Source organism: Myripristis murdjan, chromosome 17 (assembly GCF_902150065.1).
Source record: "Myripristis murdjan chromosome 17, fMyrMur1.1, whole genome shotgun sequence".
NCBI lineage: Eukaryota > Metazoa > Chordata > Actinopteri > Holocentriformes > Holocentridae > Myripristis > Myripristis murdjan.
Window position 1 is genome coordinate 13,750,104 of NC_043996.1, and position 19,936 is coordinate 13,770,039.

Here is a 19,936-nt window from a genome sequence, read left to right on the forward strand (position 1 = left end):
AGTTGTTTTTATTGCCGCTTAGTTGTAACACTGCGTTACAACCAATCCCACTGTGTAGTCACTGGTCTCAAACCTGACTAGCACTTGCTATGAGTTAGCTAAATGTTTTTAATCAGTGCTATGTTTTAGGCAACATGATGCTTGATACGTTGATGTAAGATCGGATTCGGTAACACACGCACACAGTTCAGTAGTCAAAAAATTAGAAAGGTAAAGAAATTCACTTACTTGGTGGTAAAACACACTTTTACATGTATCTCCTCAAAAATGCAGCCAATTCCCCCCAAAATTCACGCTGGGCTCTCTTACGATCATGTGATGAACTAACCGGAAGCACTTGCCGGTTGACCTTGTGCAACTACCTTAAAAGTCTGTGTTACAACTTACCCCGCGTTAGTTTCTACCCCGCGCTCCCCTACATTTCTTTCAACTTTCCAAGAGAATTGAATTATGTTTTCAACTATAAAATCATTGCCAGTGGGTTTAAAACTCATGCACTCCTTTGTGCAGCTCTGGGAATCACTGAGGCAGCTGTTCAGTCCTCTGTCCAGTGGCTGCCCATCAGTCATCATTTACTTTTTGTTGCCTTCATTGAGGATAAATCACCATAAAATGCGTTGACTTTAAAGCTGTGAACTATAGTTGTTATAGCAACATGTTTTGATGTTTTAGCATTTTTGCGAAGTGAGTTATTAATATTTGAGTTGTAAGTCAGTAACAGTAAGTAGTAACTTGTGCTGTTTGTGTTTGTGATTAAAGATTAAAATATGGAAAAAAAAAAAGATCTTGATAATGTGACGGCTAAAATTCTGAAAGTGGCTGGTAAACTCAAACAGCAGCTGTGGTTAATGCATAAATGTAGAAAAAAATCTGCTTTGGATGCACAGAGACTACATGAAACCTTTTACTGAATAGTTGGAGTGTAGTAGGCCTGCCTGTTCATATTTCAGTTTGACCTCTCTCTTAGAGCCTCCAGGCAATTCTCTAAGGCCGTCCTCATTGTTCAGAAACCAACACCCTTAAATAAGAGTGTCACTTCCTCATTCATAACAAAAGCAGTCAGTTGCACTGCGAGGACAGTAGGAAAATAATCCAACCATTCTTGAACCAAAACACCTGAAAGCCACCAACATGCTGCTGCTGCTCCTGTGCGCTGCCTGCTTGACCTTGTCTGCTGGACAAACATGTAAGGACAGATAATATCGACTTTTATTTCTTCACACCTGCATTTTTCATTTAAAAAAAAAAAAAAAAAAAGGATTTCTGAAGAGCGTCGAGCTGTTAAGAATGGCTTCCAGTCGGCGAAATGCCAGGTTGATTTGTTAGAAAATGAAGGAACGTAAAAGTTTATCTGTCAGTCAAACAAAATGACAAACTATGGATTTGATATGTGCCCTACTTTAGCTACCCAAACACCTTTCATCACTCCTGCCACGGGTCAACAAACAACACTCGTGACACAAGTTGCCACTCTTTCACCATCCACCTCCACGGCCACTACGGGGAGTGGTGAGTACATTTCTTTCAACTTTCCAAGAGAATTGAATTATGTTTTCAACTATAAAATCATTGCCAGTGGGTTTGGAACTCATGCACTCCTTTGTGCAGCTCTGGGAATCACTGAGGCAGCTGTTCAGTCCTCTGTCCAGTGGCTGCCCATCAGTCATCATTTACTTCTTGTTGCCTTCATTGAGGATAAATCACTTTCAAATGTGTTGACTTTAAAGCTGTGAACTGTAATTGTTTTGTAAGCAACATGTTTTGATGTTTTAGTGTTTTTACAACGTGAGTTATTCATATTTGAGGTGTATGTTAGTAACAGTAAGTAGCCTGACAGGGAAATAACTGGCATTGGGTTTTCCCTCGCTCCATAGATAGACATGCTTTAGGTTGTGATAAAACTTGTGATGTTTGTGTTTGTGATTAAACATTGAAATATGGAACCCCACCGCCCAAACAAAATCATCGAGGAAAAATGCTTTATGTATACAAAAGGTAATGTTTTATGTAAGTTTTGTTACCTTGAATTTCATTTAGTTGTGCGGATCTTTCTCTCACTTTTCCTGATAGAGTATGCTGGGATCTGTCACCAGGCAGAAAATTACCTCCAGTCACAGTCTGGGAAATTTTTGCTGTGCTGTGTATGTTTTCCTTCTGCATGTACATGAGCCAGTTTGGCAGATAAAAGACCATCATTTTGACGGCTCCTTTCCGGCTTCCAAAATTAATATGATGGCTAAAATTCTGAAAGTGGCTGGTAAACTCAAACAGCAACTTGGTTAATGCATAAATGTAGGCAAAAATCAGATTTGCACGCAGAGACTACATGAAGCCCTTGACTGAATAGTTGGTGTGTAGTAGGCCTACCTATTTCTTCACACCCACATTTTTTATGTGCTTTTCTTTAGCTACCCAAGCACCTTTAGTCTCTCCTGCCACGGCTGCATCTACTACTCAACAAACAACACTCACGACACAAGCTTCCACTTTTCCGAACACCACGGCCTTAACAGGGAGTGGTCAGTACATTTCTTTCAACTTTCCAAGAGAACTGAATTATGTTTTGTCTTGCAGTTTCTATAAAATCATTGTCAGTGGGTTTTAAACTCGTGCACTCCTTTGTGCAGTTCTGGGAATCTTTGAGGCAGCAGTCCAGTCCGCTCACGAGCTGAACTCAACAACAATTGCTCCAGTCTTGAACCGGGTAACTCTCCTTGTTTATCATCTTTGCTGAATTACTTTATCAAGTGGAGCATTTAATCTCCAGTTTATTTATAAGATGTTGACGATACATCATTTGGTTACATGTTTTTTTTTGTTTTTTTTTTGTTTTTTTTTTGACCTACTGACTGAATTACACTTGAAGCTGCCGTAAATATTCATTAATGTTAATGACAGCTACTGTGTCATATTGGTGACAGTATAATATAAGTCTAATGAACACAGCTTCAAATAAAATCTTATTCATAACTCTATGTCATGGTTATTAAAGGACCAGGAAGTGAAAGAGTTGAAAACTGTTGTTTCTTTCAGGTCAGTAACCTCATCCGAACCTTCATACCAGGAGCGAACTTCCACATAAGTGTGAAGAACATCACCAGAGTGTGAGGCCTGCTCTGGTCTACATATCTGTTTAGCAGCTTCCTCTGACTGCCTTATGGACCTCTGCCTATGCCTCATTGATTGAAAGAAAAGCACCTGTAGTGCAGACAGAGAGCTAAGTTTTTTGTCGTTTTTTTTTTTTTTTTTTTTTTTTTTTGTCTTGTTTCCTTTTGGGCGGGGGAAACTTTTACTGCAGCAGCACCATTTATGTCAACATATGCCAGTGATTTTAATCTCTTTGAGTCACACAGGCTGAACAAAACTGACCCGCAGTGTAGACTAGGTGATAAAAAGCAACTAATCAAAGCATCAGTATCACATCATCAATAGCAACAATATCACATTTTTCATTTCAAGATGTGTTAAAACTTCAAAAGGTTCGTCTGATAATGAGAAGACGAATTTTTATCTCGCTTATGGGTGTTTTTTTTTTTTACTGGTGAAATCAAATGAGCAATGTGGGTCTATGTTTTTTAAATTAAGGAATGCAGATGCCATGATTGTTTAAATCTGTAACAGTTAATAAATAATAATACAAAATAATTTATCCTGTTATATCAATATAATCTGCATAATAACATATATTTTTATACCAAACTGGAAGCATAAAAATTTGGTATCAAATGATTTTGAACAGCACTTGGCCCCAGACGTGCTGAGGGGGGCAGCTGTTTTTCCTTTTCTTTGTGTGCCCTCCTTTGAATGGACAATAAAGATTACTACACTTGGAATGCTGAGTTATTTTTAATGGGATTATTTTCATTATTATTATTATGATTGTTGTTGTTGTTTTATATATTTACATTTTATAACCAAGCCCACTTTTTTTTTTTTTTTTTTTTTTTTTTTTTTTTAGTTTTTTACAATTTCCTGTTTCAATTTCACAGAATTAGGTGCTTCATGTACATCTCAAATAAATAAATCACAATGAATTTCCTTATTTTGTTGGCAACCAACAAGATTTAATTAAAAAAAAAAAATACATAAAATGAAATAAAATATAAGGGTAAACTTTTGCCTGAGTGTGTTTTCATAATTGCTAAATTTGGTTGCCATTTTATGTCCAAAAGTTGTCCCTCGGCACACTATAGTGGTGTGTCCACCTCAGAAATAAATCAGCAAGTAACATTTATTAGATAATAAAGATGAAACAGTTGAGACCGCAGCTTTATTGTTCATTGCACATAAGCACCTTTCTGTTTATGGCCCTAGAATATAGTCTTTTTCCCCATACAGCAGATTTAAGCTGTGCTGTGTTGTGAAACATTTTTATGTGCACTTTTAAATTAAAATATGCGGCAATACAGTCCATCCAGTGTCTCAGTCCACACACACACAACAGAGCAACAAGCAGCAAATTTCCCATTAGACCATGTGTGACACGGTGTCCTACTGAGGTCAGTGAATACAACATGAGATGTATCTCTCCACCTCTGGTGTCAAGTAGCCCTGATGCTGTTGACCCATCAGTGCAAAACAAAAACTGCATGCCTATTCTAAAAATTACTCTCTGCAGGTGTCACACACCTCTTCAGGAAGACACAATATTGTAAACCACAGCCAATTCCCACCCTTTTGCCGCTCTCCCATCTTGTGGACCATATCAATCGATGTTGCACTGTCCTCTTCTCCACTTCTTCACATGACCGGTGCCCTTATAAAGCCTCGGCACCAAATAAACTGATAATCAGAAGGCGTCCACCCATTCAGCACTCAGTCCGGGACATCAGACAGACCTGCCTGGCTTCACGATGTACAGGAAACCCCTGCTTATTGCATCAGCTCTCATCCTTGGGGTCACCCTCACTGTGTCGATTTCAAACGGCCGCGGTGTGCAGTGCAAAGTCAAATGGTATGTATTCAAGACAATAACTGATGTTTGAGAGTATTACTGTGCTTAAAATCCTCTGGTTTCACATGTGGAATTGTATGACGTGCATGATCTGTAAAACAGGTCAAGTCAGTTTATTTAAAGGCCACATTTTAAAGCAACAGATATTGACCAAAGTGCTGTGCAGTGAGGTAAAAATTTAAAATTATTGGCAATAAATCAATGAAATAAAAAAGCATAAAATTACAAAAGGTGCAGTGTAGCTATAAGCGTACAGTTGATCATGTGCTATATGAATAAACTTGATTTGCACTTTATTTAAAAGATCAGTCAACCTGAGTTGAAGCGGATAACGTTGAAACCAAAGTACCTCTGCATGATGAATCAGTATTTTGTAGTTTCTTAATGAATGCTGAATTTCCACACAAAATGTACAACTACTTTCCCCATTTTACATGGAGTAATCCACTGAGTAATTCATGTGCAAACTGTTGCTGTGGCTCATGTTGCCAGAGCAGATTTTCTCATCGTGTGACCACGCAGACAGAGATAATCCGTTATGATGCTGTGATGCCCTTTGGACTGCGTGACATTCTCTGTCGCCACAGCACAAGAGGGTCAGATGCATGTTAAACCAGGTTCTTGTGACTTCACATTTCTGCGCGCTCTTGTCTCTCATGCTGGTTATGTCAGATGATGTCAGACACGCAGGATATTGAGTGTCTCAGTCTGCGGACAGAGGAGACTGATGATTTCACCGTCAGATCAATACATTTGGGAAACTTTCGTTGTAAACATGCCTGTTTCCTTCAAACCTGTTCGTCAGATCTTCGCTCATATTTTAGAAAACCTTTGAAAGTGAAAGTCCTTTCTGTGTGAACAATGTACTACATCATGTCTGGATCAAGGATATTATAGCTAACTAAAACTAAACTAAAAACTAAAACTATATGTGAAAGAAAAGTTAAATAAAATAAAAATAAAAACTACACTTTATAGATAAACAAAAACTTACTGAAACGATATTGTGCACTGACAAAACTAACCAAATCAAAACAAAAAATATAGAGAAAATCTCTTTAGTTTTAGTCTTTGTCAATCTGGTCAAATGTATCAACACAACAACATGAGGAGGCGTTGGTGCTGATGTTCAATGAAACTGGGAGCCAACTGCCTGCACAAAGTGTCGGATTTGGATTGTAATATCTGTTTATTGTTTATTGTTTATTGTTTATTAGGATCCCCATTAGCTTTTGTCGAGACAAAAGCTAGTTCATAACTTCTCAAATCTCGGCCCTGACTAACACCCCCTATATTATAATAAATAACAAACTAAACCTGATGCTGGAACTAATGAAAACTAAACTAAAACTACATTTTAAACAATAAAAGCTGAACTGAAACAAGCAAACCCGCTCCCACTGACACTAAACTGAACTGAAAACAATAATGAACCACAATAATAAATAAATAAATAAATAAAAAAACAAATGAAAATACAATTAAAACTCTGGTGCAGGTCATTTGGGATCCCGTGCAATGATGTGTATGTGGCGATGGTGGACCAGATCAAGGCCTGGCAGGCTACGAGAAGCTGTCAATCTACAGCAGAGAACTGCTCATATGAGGTAAGAAACGCCTCAGACACCAAGATGTAACATATCAAATACAAGATACTGTGCTTTTGTGGGGAGAGTCAAACTTTTTAGCCACAATGTCAGTGAGAATGAGAATCCAGACACCTGTTGGAGAGCTGGTGCACAAACATAACCGTCCTCAGAAACACTATGTACAGTTTTAACAATACACAGCATACAGTGTTCATGATGCAGCTACAATACCTAAAATATCCTTACAGTCAGTATTCACAGGCTGAGCTCCATCACATGCATTACAAACAGAGACATGCCGTGTGCACATTAATGTCCTGAGGTGTTTCACTGAATGTTGTAACCGGTGCTGCAGCTTCTGTCTGCAACTCCTGACCTGATCAAAGCCAGGCACACCTCCCAAACAAGCAAGGAAGTGGAGAACCTTCAGTTTGTTCTTGCTGTTCTGGAGGATGCCACATGCAAAATGAATGTAAGTGCATCTACTCTAATGCAGCAAGGTCATTTTTATTATTATTATTATTGTGTGTATATTTATTTTCTTAACTGGTATGAGCTCTGCAATTTCCATGTTTTTATGGATGAAATAATTGAACATTGTGCAGGGTGATGCCACGTCACAAGCCTTGGTCGCCCCACCGACACCGACGGTGGAGAACAGCACCATCTTCTGCAGCCTCCAGAACCTGGTGGAAGGTGAGCGCCTCGCTCTTTGACTGAGCTCAGAGGACTGTGTGTCTTATCTTTTGCTGAGGAGTTTGGTGACCTCTCAATAAAGACAGCATTTATGGATTCACTTGTGTCAATTTTCAATAGTATCATTATTTGCAGTGCTAAGTTAGACAACCTGAGATGTTTAACCCACTGAACTCAACCTGAGTAATTTCAAAGTTAAAAAAAAAAAAAAAAAATCCATATTGTAAGACAGTGACATATATGTATTCTGGATCTGCTGGTTGCAACACATTGAAGCTGACCCAAGTTGCTGCTGTTTTACGGCTGCACCATGACCACGAAGAGAAAATATCTAGATGTCTGGTGCATCATTTTATATACATTCCCCTGTAACTCAGCAGGACATGTTAGGTATCTTTGGAAACCAGGGCGTCTCATGTTGATTTGAACAAAGCTCAGCCATGCAATGTGCTTTTGTAAGGACAAACTCTCCAACAGGACAGGCTGGAGAGGTTTAAGACCTCTGCTGTGTTGTATGATTAGTTTTCACTTCACTATGACAACACTAATGTGTTTTTCTCCCATCAGGTAGTGGACTGACAAAGGTGGCTGGGTACAAGCAGTTCAGCAACAAGTGGATTTGCACTGGATATGAAACTGTCAACTGCACCATTGTCTGACACTGACTTTGTTCCATTGTGGAAGGAGGATAATGGCTCACAAAGGTATTAGGGTTATTAATAAGACTTATAAGCTAAAAAAAAAAAAAAAAAAAAAAAAACTGAAGGGGAGCAGAGTTTTCTTATGCAGATTTTTTGTTGCTATGTAGCTTCAGTTAAAAGTTACGAGAACGCTTTTGTGATTTTTAGTATTTGTTTAAATCAATATGTTGTGGACAGAAATGCACTAGCATCATTTCAATAGTGAAATACCCTCATCTGAAGACTTTATTTTTAGGTCTCCTGTACAGATTTTTTTTTTTTTTATGTGTCGATTATTAATTAGAATTGATCAGTTTAATTTGAATTTCCTGTACAGATGACAAGTTTAAATGGTCTTACTTGATAGATATTGTTCAAGTAAGTGTTCAGCAGAGAAACCTACAATAAATTCCTCACTCATGCAGTAAACTACAGCGAAACTGAAAGAGTATTACGTGGTTGACTGATGTATACACACGATGTTGTTTACGCCCAACCACTGGTATGTGGCATGCAATCAAAAATGATCTGTATTGGACACTCAAATACTTTATGGTCTGTGTTTGTGAGAACTGGTAATCAGTTACGAAGACATACATTTTCATTGGGTGACCGAGTGAGAACAGAGGATCCAGGGCGGTTCTCAAAAGAAAACATGGTCTCATCACGGTCCTTTAAAAAGCCATTTTTCTGAACCCATTATGATGTAACCAATTCAGCAATGGAACTTAAATTGAGAGACACATTTAATAAATTAAACTGAACCTCTTATGCAATATCTTGAGAAACTGTTGGTGTGTGTGTCTGTGACAAATGATACAGTGGGCTGAATGGGAAACTCCATAGGCCAAGCTTGCCTTTAGACTCCAGGCACAGTGCAGAGCAGACTCCAGAGAGCCAACATAAAATACATGACATTTATTTTTAAGCAAATATGATTTGTCACAACAGCCCCAATTGCTTTCTCTAACTAGAAACAAAAAAGCAAACAAAAAAGATTCAATAAGATAAGCCAATAACTTAAAAGTGCATGAATGTTAATGTGAATGTTACTGCTCTCCCTGATGCCTCCCTGGGCTCTGATCACCTGCACTAATAAAGGAGCAGTAAGAGGCAAACATGGGAAGGAGGGGAGTAGACACAGGTAAGACTCCACATTGGATTTCCATCATGAAACATAATAAACCCATCTGATAAACCCACAGCACAAAGGACTCTGAATTGTCTCATTTGTGAGAACAGAAAACCACACCTCTCTGCAGCCATGGTGTTGTACTAGCTCACATGTTTCCCTCACAATGGCAGTGCTGCAGTCTGAACAGGCTTTGCTGAACCTTAGAGCGCGACTCACAGGCAGCTAACGCCCACTAGTGGCAAGAAAATTTTATTACACCTTGGTACTGTGGTCAAGGTTCCCCATCCACAGGTAAGAAGGTGTAAAACATTATAAAGGTATCTGAATGATATGTTTTGACATACAACTCATTTTGCTTTTTCGTCCAATTTTATCATTTTTGCCTGCAGATGAATTTTCACTGGCTGCTCACTGGTCGCTCGCTGAATTATCTGTTCAGCAAGTGAATCAGGGTTATACTTAGGTGGCAACTATGGGCTTTGAGCATTTTCCATCAAATTGCTCTCATATATAATATAAGGGTAAGGAATGTAAGGCCATTTTCCAGGGCCAGGTGCACCCTGAGGTACTGCCTTCATACACACAGCTAAAGAAAAATCCATCAGTGTTTCCATAAACACCAGGATGAAGTCAAACATCATCCTTGACCTCACCAGATTAAACATTATTATCAATCTGTAGCTGGGAGAATATTTCCACTTCCTTCAATAATAAACTGTATGCGATGTGTGATAGAGTGACAGAATAAAAAGTGCCCGGTAGAATAATAACCACCAGGCGATACCAGTGAGATAACTGAGCTGAACGAAAGGATGTGATGTTTTATCAGCTCCTTCATTATTTGGAGTATCAAAGCTTTATTTAACCAGGTCAGTTTTCCTAAGAATACATTCTTATTTATAGCAACAGCCTGGAGGAATGTTCACACATCATGACTAATATGAGGAGCGATATGGATCACAGGTGGCATGCTGAAGAAAGAAAGAACAGATAAGAAAGACACTAACACAATAATACATATAAAAACATTTAATCATAACACAAAATAATGAAGAAAAAAAACCTCCCTGAAGACAGTTGTGATGATATTACTGGGCTCACTGGGACCAAATGATGGGACTTTGATTCTGAAACTTCTTATAACAAAGTCACCATGAAAATGAGTTATAAAACTAGCCCTACTGGCTGAAAGTGAGTTGTCCACAGTTGTGTTAAAGCACTTTCACCATTTACTCTGGCCTGTTGTGGGGAGAGGATGTATTTACTTATTTGTTTGTTTGAACAGGACTGTATTTCATAAATCATTTACAGAATGTTCAATAAAAGACTGATCCATTAACAGTGAATAAGAGGACATGGAGTAAATGCTACATATATGATAACACCATATACACTGGTCCATTATCATCTGACAGTAAGGAAAACAACATGCTGAAATAACCACTTAGCATGACTCAGCACATTCAGACAAACCACAAACAACTTAGATCAGCGAAATGTGTCAGACTGAGAATTAAACATAAGTCCTGGTGTTGTGCACAATTTAAAGTGGTAAACATTCATATTCACCATAGACGCTGACATTGAAATACACTCAACAAACCTGTTCTGAGATTATATTCACCAAACACAAAGTCTGATGGTATCTAGAATTCAAAGTGAAATGAGAATGACCCCTGAGCAAGGAACAACATTAAAACAGTGTACAGTACAGAGGCGTGTCCACACATAAATGTGCATGTAATTGTATGAAGCTAGAGCACAGTGCTGCTGAAAATGAACATTTGTGCTAAGAAAAACGGAATTTTATTGCTTTTATCCCTGGGTAAGGAAAAGTAATAAAAAAAAAACAGAAGTGCAAAATGAGGAGACAAAATCCAGTGACACATTGAACAAACTCTACCAAACGGTCTCAGATACAAAAAATCAGCATATTTCCTTACACAAATATATATATATAAAAATCTGAGTTATGTATTTTTTCTGTATAGTTTTATTTGAAATCCTCTTTCCAAGATATTTTCTGATTATTTGTAGAAAAGAATAGTACATTCCCAGAGGAAAGCATCCGTTTGATGTGTTCCCTCACGTGCCTGCTTCTTCGTCCAGAGATATTTGAGATGGCGGGCCATTTTTAAACTCAGGCTGGCGTGCGTAATCATCACAAATGCCCAGTGGAAACAGGGAGAGCCTGTGCCTCGCCATGCAAGGCCTTGTGTCTTCTGCGCTCTGGTCATGTGAGCGTCCATGCATTGGGGCCTCTGGCAGAACTGGGGTGGTGGGACGGGCGTCTGGGAAGAGCTGCAGGTCAGTGTGTTTAATCTTCTGTTTGTTTCTACATCTCAGTGTCCAGTTCAGTCAAGCAGGAGTAGCAGAGGATCTGGGTGTATTTGGTGGCAAAGGCTGGGATGGGAAAAAGAAGTGAAAGAGGGGAGGATGAGTGGAAATGTGTGGTAGAGAGTGAAACGGCACAGAATGAGGCCGGTTACAGCTTACATTGATTATCAATGGTGATTTAAGTTGCATGTGCAACAGATTTTTGACAAATGGATACTGTAAGACAGTGCCATGATACTGTTCACAGCAGGTTTTCTCGATGGCTTACACACTCCAAATGGGCCTGTTAACCTCCCATCCCAAATAACAATAATGCCGTCTACCAAAAGACAGACACATTTCCCCACATGATAAATCCTGTTCCCCTGTTTTCACACATGATCCAGATCTGATGAACTTTCTCTACACACAAACTGCCTCATTTATCAGTGGATGCACCATGTTCTCATTTAGAAAGCACTAGAGGAAATATTAACTCAAGACATTACAGCTGGGATGCAGATAACACACAGTTCTCCAGGCAAAATTGTTCACACACCCGTCAGAATCACAGGGTGGATGTCCTCGATGCTAAGCGGACTTCAGCTAGAGCAGAGGGAGCCAGCACAACCAGAGGAGCTACTGTTCACAAGCGGCTCACTATATACGAGCATATTGTCCACTCCGAAACCCCATGGAAGATTTTTTTTTTTCAGCATGGAGAAGATCAATGACTGTGATCCTTCCATCTGTGTTCAGCTCCTCCAGGCCGTGGAGGAGGCCTGTGCAGATTTCACTGCACAGTTGAGGTTTTTCAGGGGCAGATGAGCCATACAAGAGGGTTTTTTCCCCTCTCTGCCTGTGATGTTGACAAGAGGCAGGATGCTGACACAGAATCAATCTCATATTGTTCTTTATGTAAAAACATTTTTGTCCCCACCCCAATTACTTTACACTGCTAATTCAATAGTGCAATACCCTTGTGTATATACTTTTTATATTTTCTCCAATTTCTTATTTCTGTATTATTGTTGTAATATTTTTGGATTAATGCACATAATGCATATACTTTTTTTTTTTTTTTTGGCAAATTTTGAATTTACATATTTTCACATTTCTTATTGTTTTCCATTTTTCTCATAATTTCACTTATGCTTATAATATATTTTGTTGAGAATTTGAGCAACTGCAAATGACCCCATTTCCCCTTAGGGGTTAATGAAGTACATCTGACTCTGATTCTGATTATAAGTACATGGAAATTATTTTATTGTTCTCTATCGTCTTTGTCAGCTGCATACTTTTACTGTAATTTACTCTTTCATTCAGCTTTCAGTTTATAGTACACAGTTTGAAAACGTATACAGGTATTGTGTCTTTATATTGTGTTCATCCTGTAAATATGTTGTTCTGCAAGGGAAAAAAAACTAAGAGCCATTATTCATTGCAGTATCAGGTTTTCACAGCGGTGTTTCAAACCAGTCTCACTGGTGTGTAATGGATATGCTGTAGTGTGTGTCTGTGATATACTCAGGGCCAGAGCAAAAACTATTTTCTCAGACACAGATGCATTTCAGATTATCTGCATTTGAATGCAGTTATTCTGGTGGTGTAGCTGCTTTTGGCTACAAACTGCCAAAGCTGTAAGTGACTATTGTAGGAGCCAAATTATTATAGTTAACTAAAACTAAACTAAAAAGTAAAACTTAGTGTGAAAAGAACATTTTAGTTGACTGAAATAAAAATAAAAACTATAACTTAGAATAGAAGAAAAACTAATTGAAACTATGTTGTGTACTTAAAAAACTAAACTAAAATAAAAATACACAGAAAACGTTTTTAGTTTTAGTCTTTGTCAGTTTGGTCAAACTTAACAACAACGAGCATGAGGAGGCGCTGGTGCTGACGTGCAGACCGGGGCATCACCATGAGTGAGTCAACTCAACGTGTTCAGTGGGTTTTATTGTAATATCTATTCTGAAAATTTTACATCTTGGCCCTGGCAAATACCCCCCATATTGTAATAAAAAAAAAAAAAAAAAAAAAAAAAAACCTAAAACTGATACTGATACTAATAAAAACTAAACCAAAACTCAACATTTTAAACATGAAAAACTAAACTGACATGAGCACACCCATTTGGGAAACTAACTGAAACTAAATGAATGCCACTATACCAGAAACTGTGTTTGTCACATATGTCACATATTTAGTCATATATGAAGTAAATTTATGGGCATGTGGTGATTTATGGATTTATGTGTCATATAAGACCAAATTCACAGATTGCCAAACTACCACACAAATGAGCACCATAGAAACCCCCAGCCTATAAAGCCTCATAACTCTACATGATCAAATTCAAATACAGTTCATACGTGGGTTGTTAGTATAGATATGATATTTATGAAAATCCCCTGTATGTACACACATGACCTTTCTATATGGTGACTAAATCCTCTAACCAACAGTGAGCATGCTAACGAGGAAGTTTCCTCTTTTATTACTTCCTCTTTTACATGTTAACATATATGAACATTTCCCATGAGAGACACATACAGGACGTAAATGACACAAAAACTTTGTGCATTTGTCACTGTCTTATGCTAACATGCTGGCCTGTGATCACACTCCTGCTGCTCTGAAATATTATATTTGTCGTCACACCGGTCCTTGTTGAGTTCAAAGCTTACCGTTTAATCTGCTTATGAATCTGGGCCTCCTCTCCTCAGGCAGGTAAATGGTCAGATAGTAGACCGGCACTCCAGACAGGGCGATGCCGATACCTATGAGGGAGTTGATGGTGTCTCCGTACAGGGGGACAATGACTAAGAACAGGCTGCACAGGCAGTAGATGAAGGGGACGAACAGGGTCAGCTGTGGGGACGAGACAAAACACGGGTCAGTCTTGGAAACTGTGGGCGCTATGAAGATCTTTACACCAGACTAATACTAATCCTGATACTGTGAACAGATTTTTCTAACTATGTTGAGGTAAAAACGATTAATTGTGGTATGTCAGTGTCTGTCATTTTTTTCCTCACTAGAAAGGCCAATGGATTTTGGTTTGGTAAGTGAAAGAGAGAGCCAACAACCCAAGTGAATTGAAGGAAGTAAATATAGTTATAGCTACAGTTAAGTAGCGTACATTACAAATAATTGGTCTGGGATAAGTGATGCAGTGGAGGCATATTGTGAAAGCCATTATACTATAATGCTAAAATTCAAAACAGCTGTCAATAGACGGCGGCTTGGCTTTCTTAGGCTTGGTGCGTGATGGCACCTTCCTCTTTCAGACTATAAATGAGAATGTTGCTGTTAATAGAGCTAGCATAGTTCAAAAAGAAACAAAAAAAAAATGCAGAGAAAGACGGAAAAAAATGCTCATACATATTTGCACACAGAGCAGAAGAGGAAGTGCTGTGAACACTGGCTCTGATGTCAGTTCCTTTACACCTTTTGCACGATTATTCATTGATTTTTTGTAAACTGGGCGTGTGGGGAACTTGTGTTACCTCAAACAATGGGACAGTTATGATCAAAATACTTCCAGTAATCTGTGTATTAGTACAGAATGACAGTCATGGTGATAAAAAAAAAAAAAAAAAAAAAAAAAAAAGAGCTGTGTGTGTATATGTGTGTGTGTATACGCTACCTTAACAGGCCTGTGTCTGTCTGGCTGAGTGAAGCGCAGGTAGATGAGGCCGGCCACAGACAGGCCCACATAGAGCCAGTAGCTGAAGCTGAAGTAGTTGATGAGCAGGAACACGTCCTCCACACACAGGAAGATCAGACCCATTAATCCCTGTAGCCACAACAGCACAGAGCAAAGTTACTCGTTGGTATAACAGAAAAATCATATAGAAAAAAATACATATCTGAGTTTGAAAAGAAGGTAAAAGCTCCTCACGTTGAATAAGAGTGCAGGTATTGGTGTGAAGCGGTCTAAGTGGATCAGACTCAGACTGTCAGGGAGGTGGCCCTCTCTGGCCCCAACGAAAAACAACCTGGACCAAAAAGTGAAGATGAGAGGATAAAAGGTCACTGAGGAAAACACGCCATGGATTCCTATTTCCATACAGTCATTATGTTTCATTATATTTCTTGATTACCTGGAGGCAGCAATGATAGATGCATTGAGTCCCCCATAGCAGGACATAGCTACTGAAATAGGGATGATCCACTTGAAATGTCCCAGGGCTGCATTCCCAAAAGTCTGCGGGGTCAAATTCAGAGGTCTCATTACAAACTTCACGCTCTGGGTAACTCTGCATGGCAATCAAGACGCTTCATCAGATGTGCGATTCAATATAAAAAGCATATAAATGCCTGACACCTTTTTTATTTGGTCCACCATTCACTGGCAACATTCAGTCAACGTCCACTGAGGTTTCTGTATTCCTGTTTTTACCTCAGTGTCTAAGATGCCAACACGGCTTAGGTCAACCTTTTCAAAGTAGAGCGTTCCTATTTTTAGCAGAAATGGAAACACGGAGGTTAGGTGACTGTAGAGGCCTCACCACAGCGACAGCGTCACTGGACAGCAGAGATGGCATGTCCAGGACCACATAGTATGCCACATTGGTCAACAGGTAGATGATGGTCACGATGGGCATGGAGATGGCAATGGCCAGGGGCAGGTTCCTATGACGGCACAGAAACAAGACATTATGTTACCAAGCAATGAATTACATTAGTTCAACTCAATTTACATTACATATATTTATTTTTGAAAGAGTTATACCCCTAAATAAACATAGAAAATAAAACCTTTTAACCATAACACTCTCACCACATTATCTCAGATCCCTAAATGTATTGCAGAAGTAACATTACTAACTCTGGTTGTCTGATTGAAACACTACCAATACCAAAAAATAACACTAATAATTAACACTTTTATAAGGATTGAATTAAACAATTTGCTAAAAATTAATAAAAATTTGCTAAAATATTACAAAATGAAAAACATGGCGTAATTGTATCTAGTGGTGCTACGAAAAGCTTTACTATAAATTGTATTCTGTAAATTGCACCGAACAGATATTACATAGTAACACTAAGAACAAGCCACTCAATCGGCATTCTTGTTATAGCCTAATTTGTGATAAACTCCACTGAGCCCCGCCTAATCAGCATCAGCGATGAGAAGGAAAACGCAACCTTGTTCTCATCAGAGGAAACCAAGAGCAGGAAGTGCAGCAAAGGGAAGTGAGGAGTTGCACAGGCCAGTGGTTTTTTGGGGTGTGGAAACTCCCAGGTGTCCTTTAGGGGCTTTCAGGTGGCTCTCAGCAAAAAGAGGAATAGTGTCCACCATAATTTAATTCACACTTATATCACAATATGAATGAATACTTTCACTGTGTGTTAATTTTGTCACGTTGAGTTTATTTTTAGTGTTCCTGTGTGATGTCTAAACAAAATCTTGTCTTTTCATATCAGGGTCTCTCTGGCAAAATCAAATGGGGTCCACAACTTAGTGAATGTCAGCCTGTGGGGTTTGGAAGATGAAAAAGCATGCCAAGGTCGTTCTGTCCTCTTTATTGTGCCAACTTTTATCTGTCACAGAGACGACGTATGGATTATTGATCTGCTGCATGTGTGCATTTTAAGAAGCAGGGCCATATACTGCCCTGTCTGTGAATGCCAGGGTTGTGTTACCTCTCTGGGTTCTGAATCTCCTCGGTGACAAAGTTCAGTGTGTCCCAGCCCGAGTAGGAGAAGAGCGCAGAGTACAGGGCCAGAGCGATGGCACCAGGCTCGGTGGACGAACCCTCAAACGGATTATCAAGGTTCTTTGTTTCTCCTGCAAAGAGAAAGCGAGTATTTGCAAAGATGATAATATACATTATTATATTTGTTTATCATAACATTTACTATATTTTGTCTCCCCATAATGCATTGTTAATTTGTTTCTCACAGTTTTTTTTCTTTAACCCTACCGTTACATATTTTCAGGATTCCTACAGTGATGATGAGGATGAGGGCCATGAGCTTGGCGTAAGTAAAGAGGTCCTGAACCAGAGTCCCCCACTTCACATATGCACAGTTTATGAAGATGAGCATACCTGGATAGACAGGAGGACGACAATATAAGACGGAGGAGAAAAAAGTGTAAATTAGACTGCAATTATTACATATTCCTCAGAGCAACGAAGACTGAAGGCTTAATTAACTTAATCAACTGCAGCTACTTAAAGATGTCTGATAAGAAACATTTAGAAAATAATTAATAATTTTCGTCAGAGACAAACTATCTGTTATGCTATAAACATATTGCTTCTAAATACTCATTTGATATGAGGATGAATTTTGAAATACTGAAGGATTACTCCAATGTTTGGGGGCAAAATAGATAAGGAGGCCTCAGAGGTGTTGTAAGGTTTATCCTTTTCTCTTTGACAGAGCTAGCCTAACAACTCCTATAGACTTCAAGTCTTTAAGCTAAGCTAACATGAAATGCTACCCATAGGAACTGAACAACGTGATGCACAGAGGTGAAAATAGTATCAACCATCTTGTCTCAGTCTGGGTAAACTGCAAAAAAGATTTTTTGCCCTAAACACAAAGTATTCCTTTTCTCCATGCGTTGGTTTCATTTGTGGATGTGTTAGTCCTAAATATTACTCTGATGTTCATATCTGACTTTGAAAGCCACTGTGGTGTGTGTGTGTGTGTGTGTGTGTGTGGTGGTTGTATAGGAACAATCTACAGTACACTTCTCAGTGTCCCGCAGCAGATTTATGCCACCCGTCGCCACGTTATTTGGGTCAGCACTGCTCACTTATAGTTCTGCTGTCAGCTGTGTCGGCCCTGGCCTGATCCTTGCGTGGCACATAAAAGCATAACACAAACAGTAACTCTGGGTCGACAGGCTGACTCATGGCATTGCTGCTCTCTAACCTAAATATCACTCCTGCCAACTAGGGTCCTCAGTGGCTACAGCCGGGCTATAAACACTGTGGTATGTCTGCAGGACATTTAGTCTAACAATAGCCGGTACCAGTCACACACAGGGTCACCTAGTTTTTGTGTCGGTATGAACAGGTAATTGAAGGTGTCTTCTGTGGATAGATGCCCTCAAACTGCTCAACCATGACTCACAGCTTGTTTATCTACAAGTTCCTTCAAACTAAAAAAAAATCCTCTATACGCCTAGACAAAACTTACTCCTGAATGTTCAGTTTCAAGAAACAACCTTCTCAGTCAGGAACCATTCTGTTTTTTCTTAAAATGGGAGCTTTAAACTCCTTTTTCCTAAAAATCAAACAGAGGAGAGTTTCTTACAGAGGCAGGCAGCAGCGATGAGGCGGACGGCATCATACGGGGGCTGGCAGGTGGGGTAGAAAGCCTCCACCAGGTAGTTGGCAAAGGTCAGAGAGATCACCGCCTGGCTGGCCGGTTCAATCAGCAGGATGGATGTCCACAGACGGATGAAGGCCAGGAACTCGCCAAACGACTCGAGGATGTAGGCATAGCTGGCACCAGATTTGGTGATGGTCGTGCCAAGCTCTGCATAGCACAGGGCCCCAAACACAGAGAAGCAGCCGCCAAGCGCCCAGATGAGCAGCGACAACCCATAGGAAGCGCTGTACATCAGGACCCCCTTTGGCGAGATGAAGATCCCAGAGCCAATCATGTTGCCCACAATGAGGCAGATCCCGTTGATCAGGGAGATTTCCCTCTTCATCTGCATTTTTTCTTCTTTCTTTCCATTTGCTGCCTTTAAGTCTGTGTCGGATGAAGCCCGGGAAGTGGGGCATATTGTCTGGGACATGACCCCAAGTTTTTGCCTCATTTTCCCCATTACTGCAACAGCTCTAATATAGAGACGCTGGGGGCAAAATTTGACTGGGGTTAATAAAGCTTTTGTCCCAACAAAGAGATTTTTTCTATGGACTTTAAGTGTCCTCTCCCATAATCAATGCACACACACACATACACACATATAAATACACAGATAGATAGATAGATAGATAGATAGATAGATAGATAGATAGATAGATAGAAAAGGCAAATATATCAGCTTGTAAAAGAAGGTAAACTTACCTTGTATTCTAGTAGAACAAAAGGCAAGTTTGTCCTAGTAAACATGTACAGATCCTCTCAGACCTGTGAACTCCCCTGAACTGAGTCAGGCAGTGAGAGCCTGGCGAGATCACATCTGAAGCGGTCAATGTCGCAATCCCTGCAGCCCTGCATGATGACAGCGGTTGTTTTTCCAGCACCAGATGCAGCAGACTCTCGTGTTCCACTCATTACTATTTTGAGAGGAAAGCAGGCCCCGTCCTGCCCCCGGGGAGCCATTATAGCCTTAGACAGAGGGAGCTGAGCTGCTTCTGGATCAAGATGAAGACCGTGTGATGTATCCTGATATAATGTACTACAATATATATTCTAAAGTCATTCAAGGAAATATAAGCTCCCCATCACTGACCCTGCTAAAACCATTTACTATACACAGAGACATTCTGAACACCAATAAGAAGCTATTTATAGTTAACAGCATGATGAAATTGTGGACAGTAGCTTGGCCTTTTATGATGATACAGCAAATCATCTGTGG

General features: G+C 39.5%; 2 protein-coding genes and 1 long non-coding RNA gene across 4 annotated transcripts; 2 read left to right on the plus strand and 1 right to left on the minus strand.

The window, feature by feature from the left end:
* The first annotated feature begins 1,027 nt into the window (after positions 1–1,027).
* On the plus strand, positions 1,028–3,833 carry LOC115375306 (spore coat protein SP96-like). Of its 2 annotated transcripts, XM_030074722.1 has the most exons (5): positions 1,031–1,186; positions 1,405–1,509; positions 2,409–2,519; positions 2,628–2,704; positions 3,034–3,833. In XM_030074722.1, the coding sequence occupies exons 1-5, from the start codon at positions 1,132–1,134 to the stop codon at positions 3,106–3,108; spliced, it is 423 nt and encodes a 140-aa protein (XP_029930582.1). In that variant the 5' UTR covers positions 1,031–1,131; the 3' UTR covers positions 3,109–3,833. The 2 variants fall into 2 exon arrangements, with proteins under 2 accessions (XP_029930583.1, XP_029930582.1); XM_030074723.1 differs by lacking the exon at positions 2,409–2,519 and having other exon boundaries at positions 1,028–1,186.
* A 1,032-nt stretch (positions 3,834–4,865) lies between these two features.
* Positions 4,866–6,976, plus strand: LOC115375780 (uncharacterized). The gene is made up of 3 exons (XR_003929748.1): positions 4,866–4,954; positions 6,453–6,561; positions 6,899–6,976. It is a non-coding gene; the product is annotated as an uncharacterized LOC115375780 (long non-coding RNA).
* Positions 6,977–11,262: 4,286 nt separating this feature from the next.
* LOC115375113 (Y+L amino acid transporter 2) lies at positions 11,263–19,424 on the minus strand. The gene is made up of 10 exons (XM_030074440.1): positions 19,420–19,424; positions 18,658–19,190; positions 17,313–17,438; positions 17,032–17,176; positions 15,891–16,014; positions 15,483–15,586; positions 15,281–15,377; positions 15,026–15,175; positions 14,064–14,247; positions 11,263–11,457 (listed from the first exon to the last, which is right to left on the minus strand). The coding sequence occupies exons 2-10, from the start codon at positions 19,175–19,177 to the stop codon at positions 11,390–11,392; spliced, it is 1,518 nt and encodes a 505-aa protein (XP_029930300.1). The 5' UTR covers positions 19,178–19,190; positions 19,420–19,424; the 3' UTR covers positions 11,263–11,389.
* Between the last annotated feature and the right edge of the window lie 512 nt (positions 19,425–19,936).

Excerpts from the sequence above, each read along its gene's own strand:
- LOC115375306 (XM_030074722.1), top strand. The coding sequence starts at position 1,132 with ATGCTGCTGCTGCTCCTGTGCGCTGCCTGCTTGACCTTGTCTGCTGGA. Across the intron at positions 1,187-1,404 it reads CTTGTCTGCTGGACAAACAT|CTACCCAAACACCTTTCATC; the intron begins GTAAGGACAGAT and ends GCCCTACTTTAG. Across the intron at positions 2,520-2,627 it reads CACGGCCTTAACAGGGAGTG|TTCTGGGAATCTTTGAGGCA; the intron begins GTCAGTACATTT and ends TCCTTTGTGCAG.
- LOC115375113 (XM_030074440.1), bottom strand. The coding sequence starts at position 19,177 with ATGGGGAAAATGAGGCAAAAACTTGGGGTCATGTCCCAGACAATATGC. Across the intron at positions 17,439-18,657 it reads CATCGCTGCTGCCTGCCTCT|GTATGCTCATCTTCATAAAC; the intron begins GTAAGAAACTCT and ends CTGTCTATCCAG. Across the intron at positions 15,587-15,890 it reads CCAGTGACGCTGTCGCTGTG|ACTTTTGGGAATGCAGCCCT; the intron begins GTGAGGCCTCTA and ends TTGACCCCGCAG.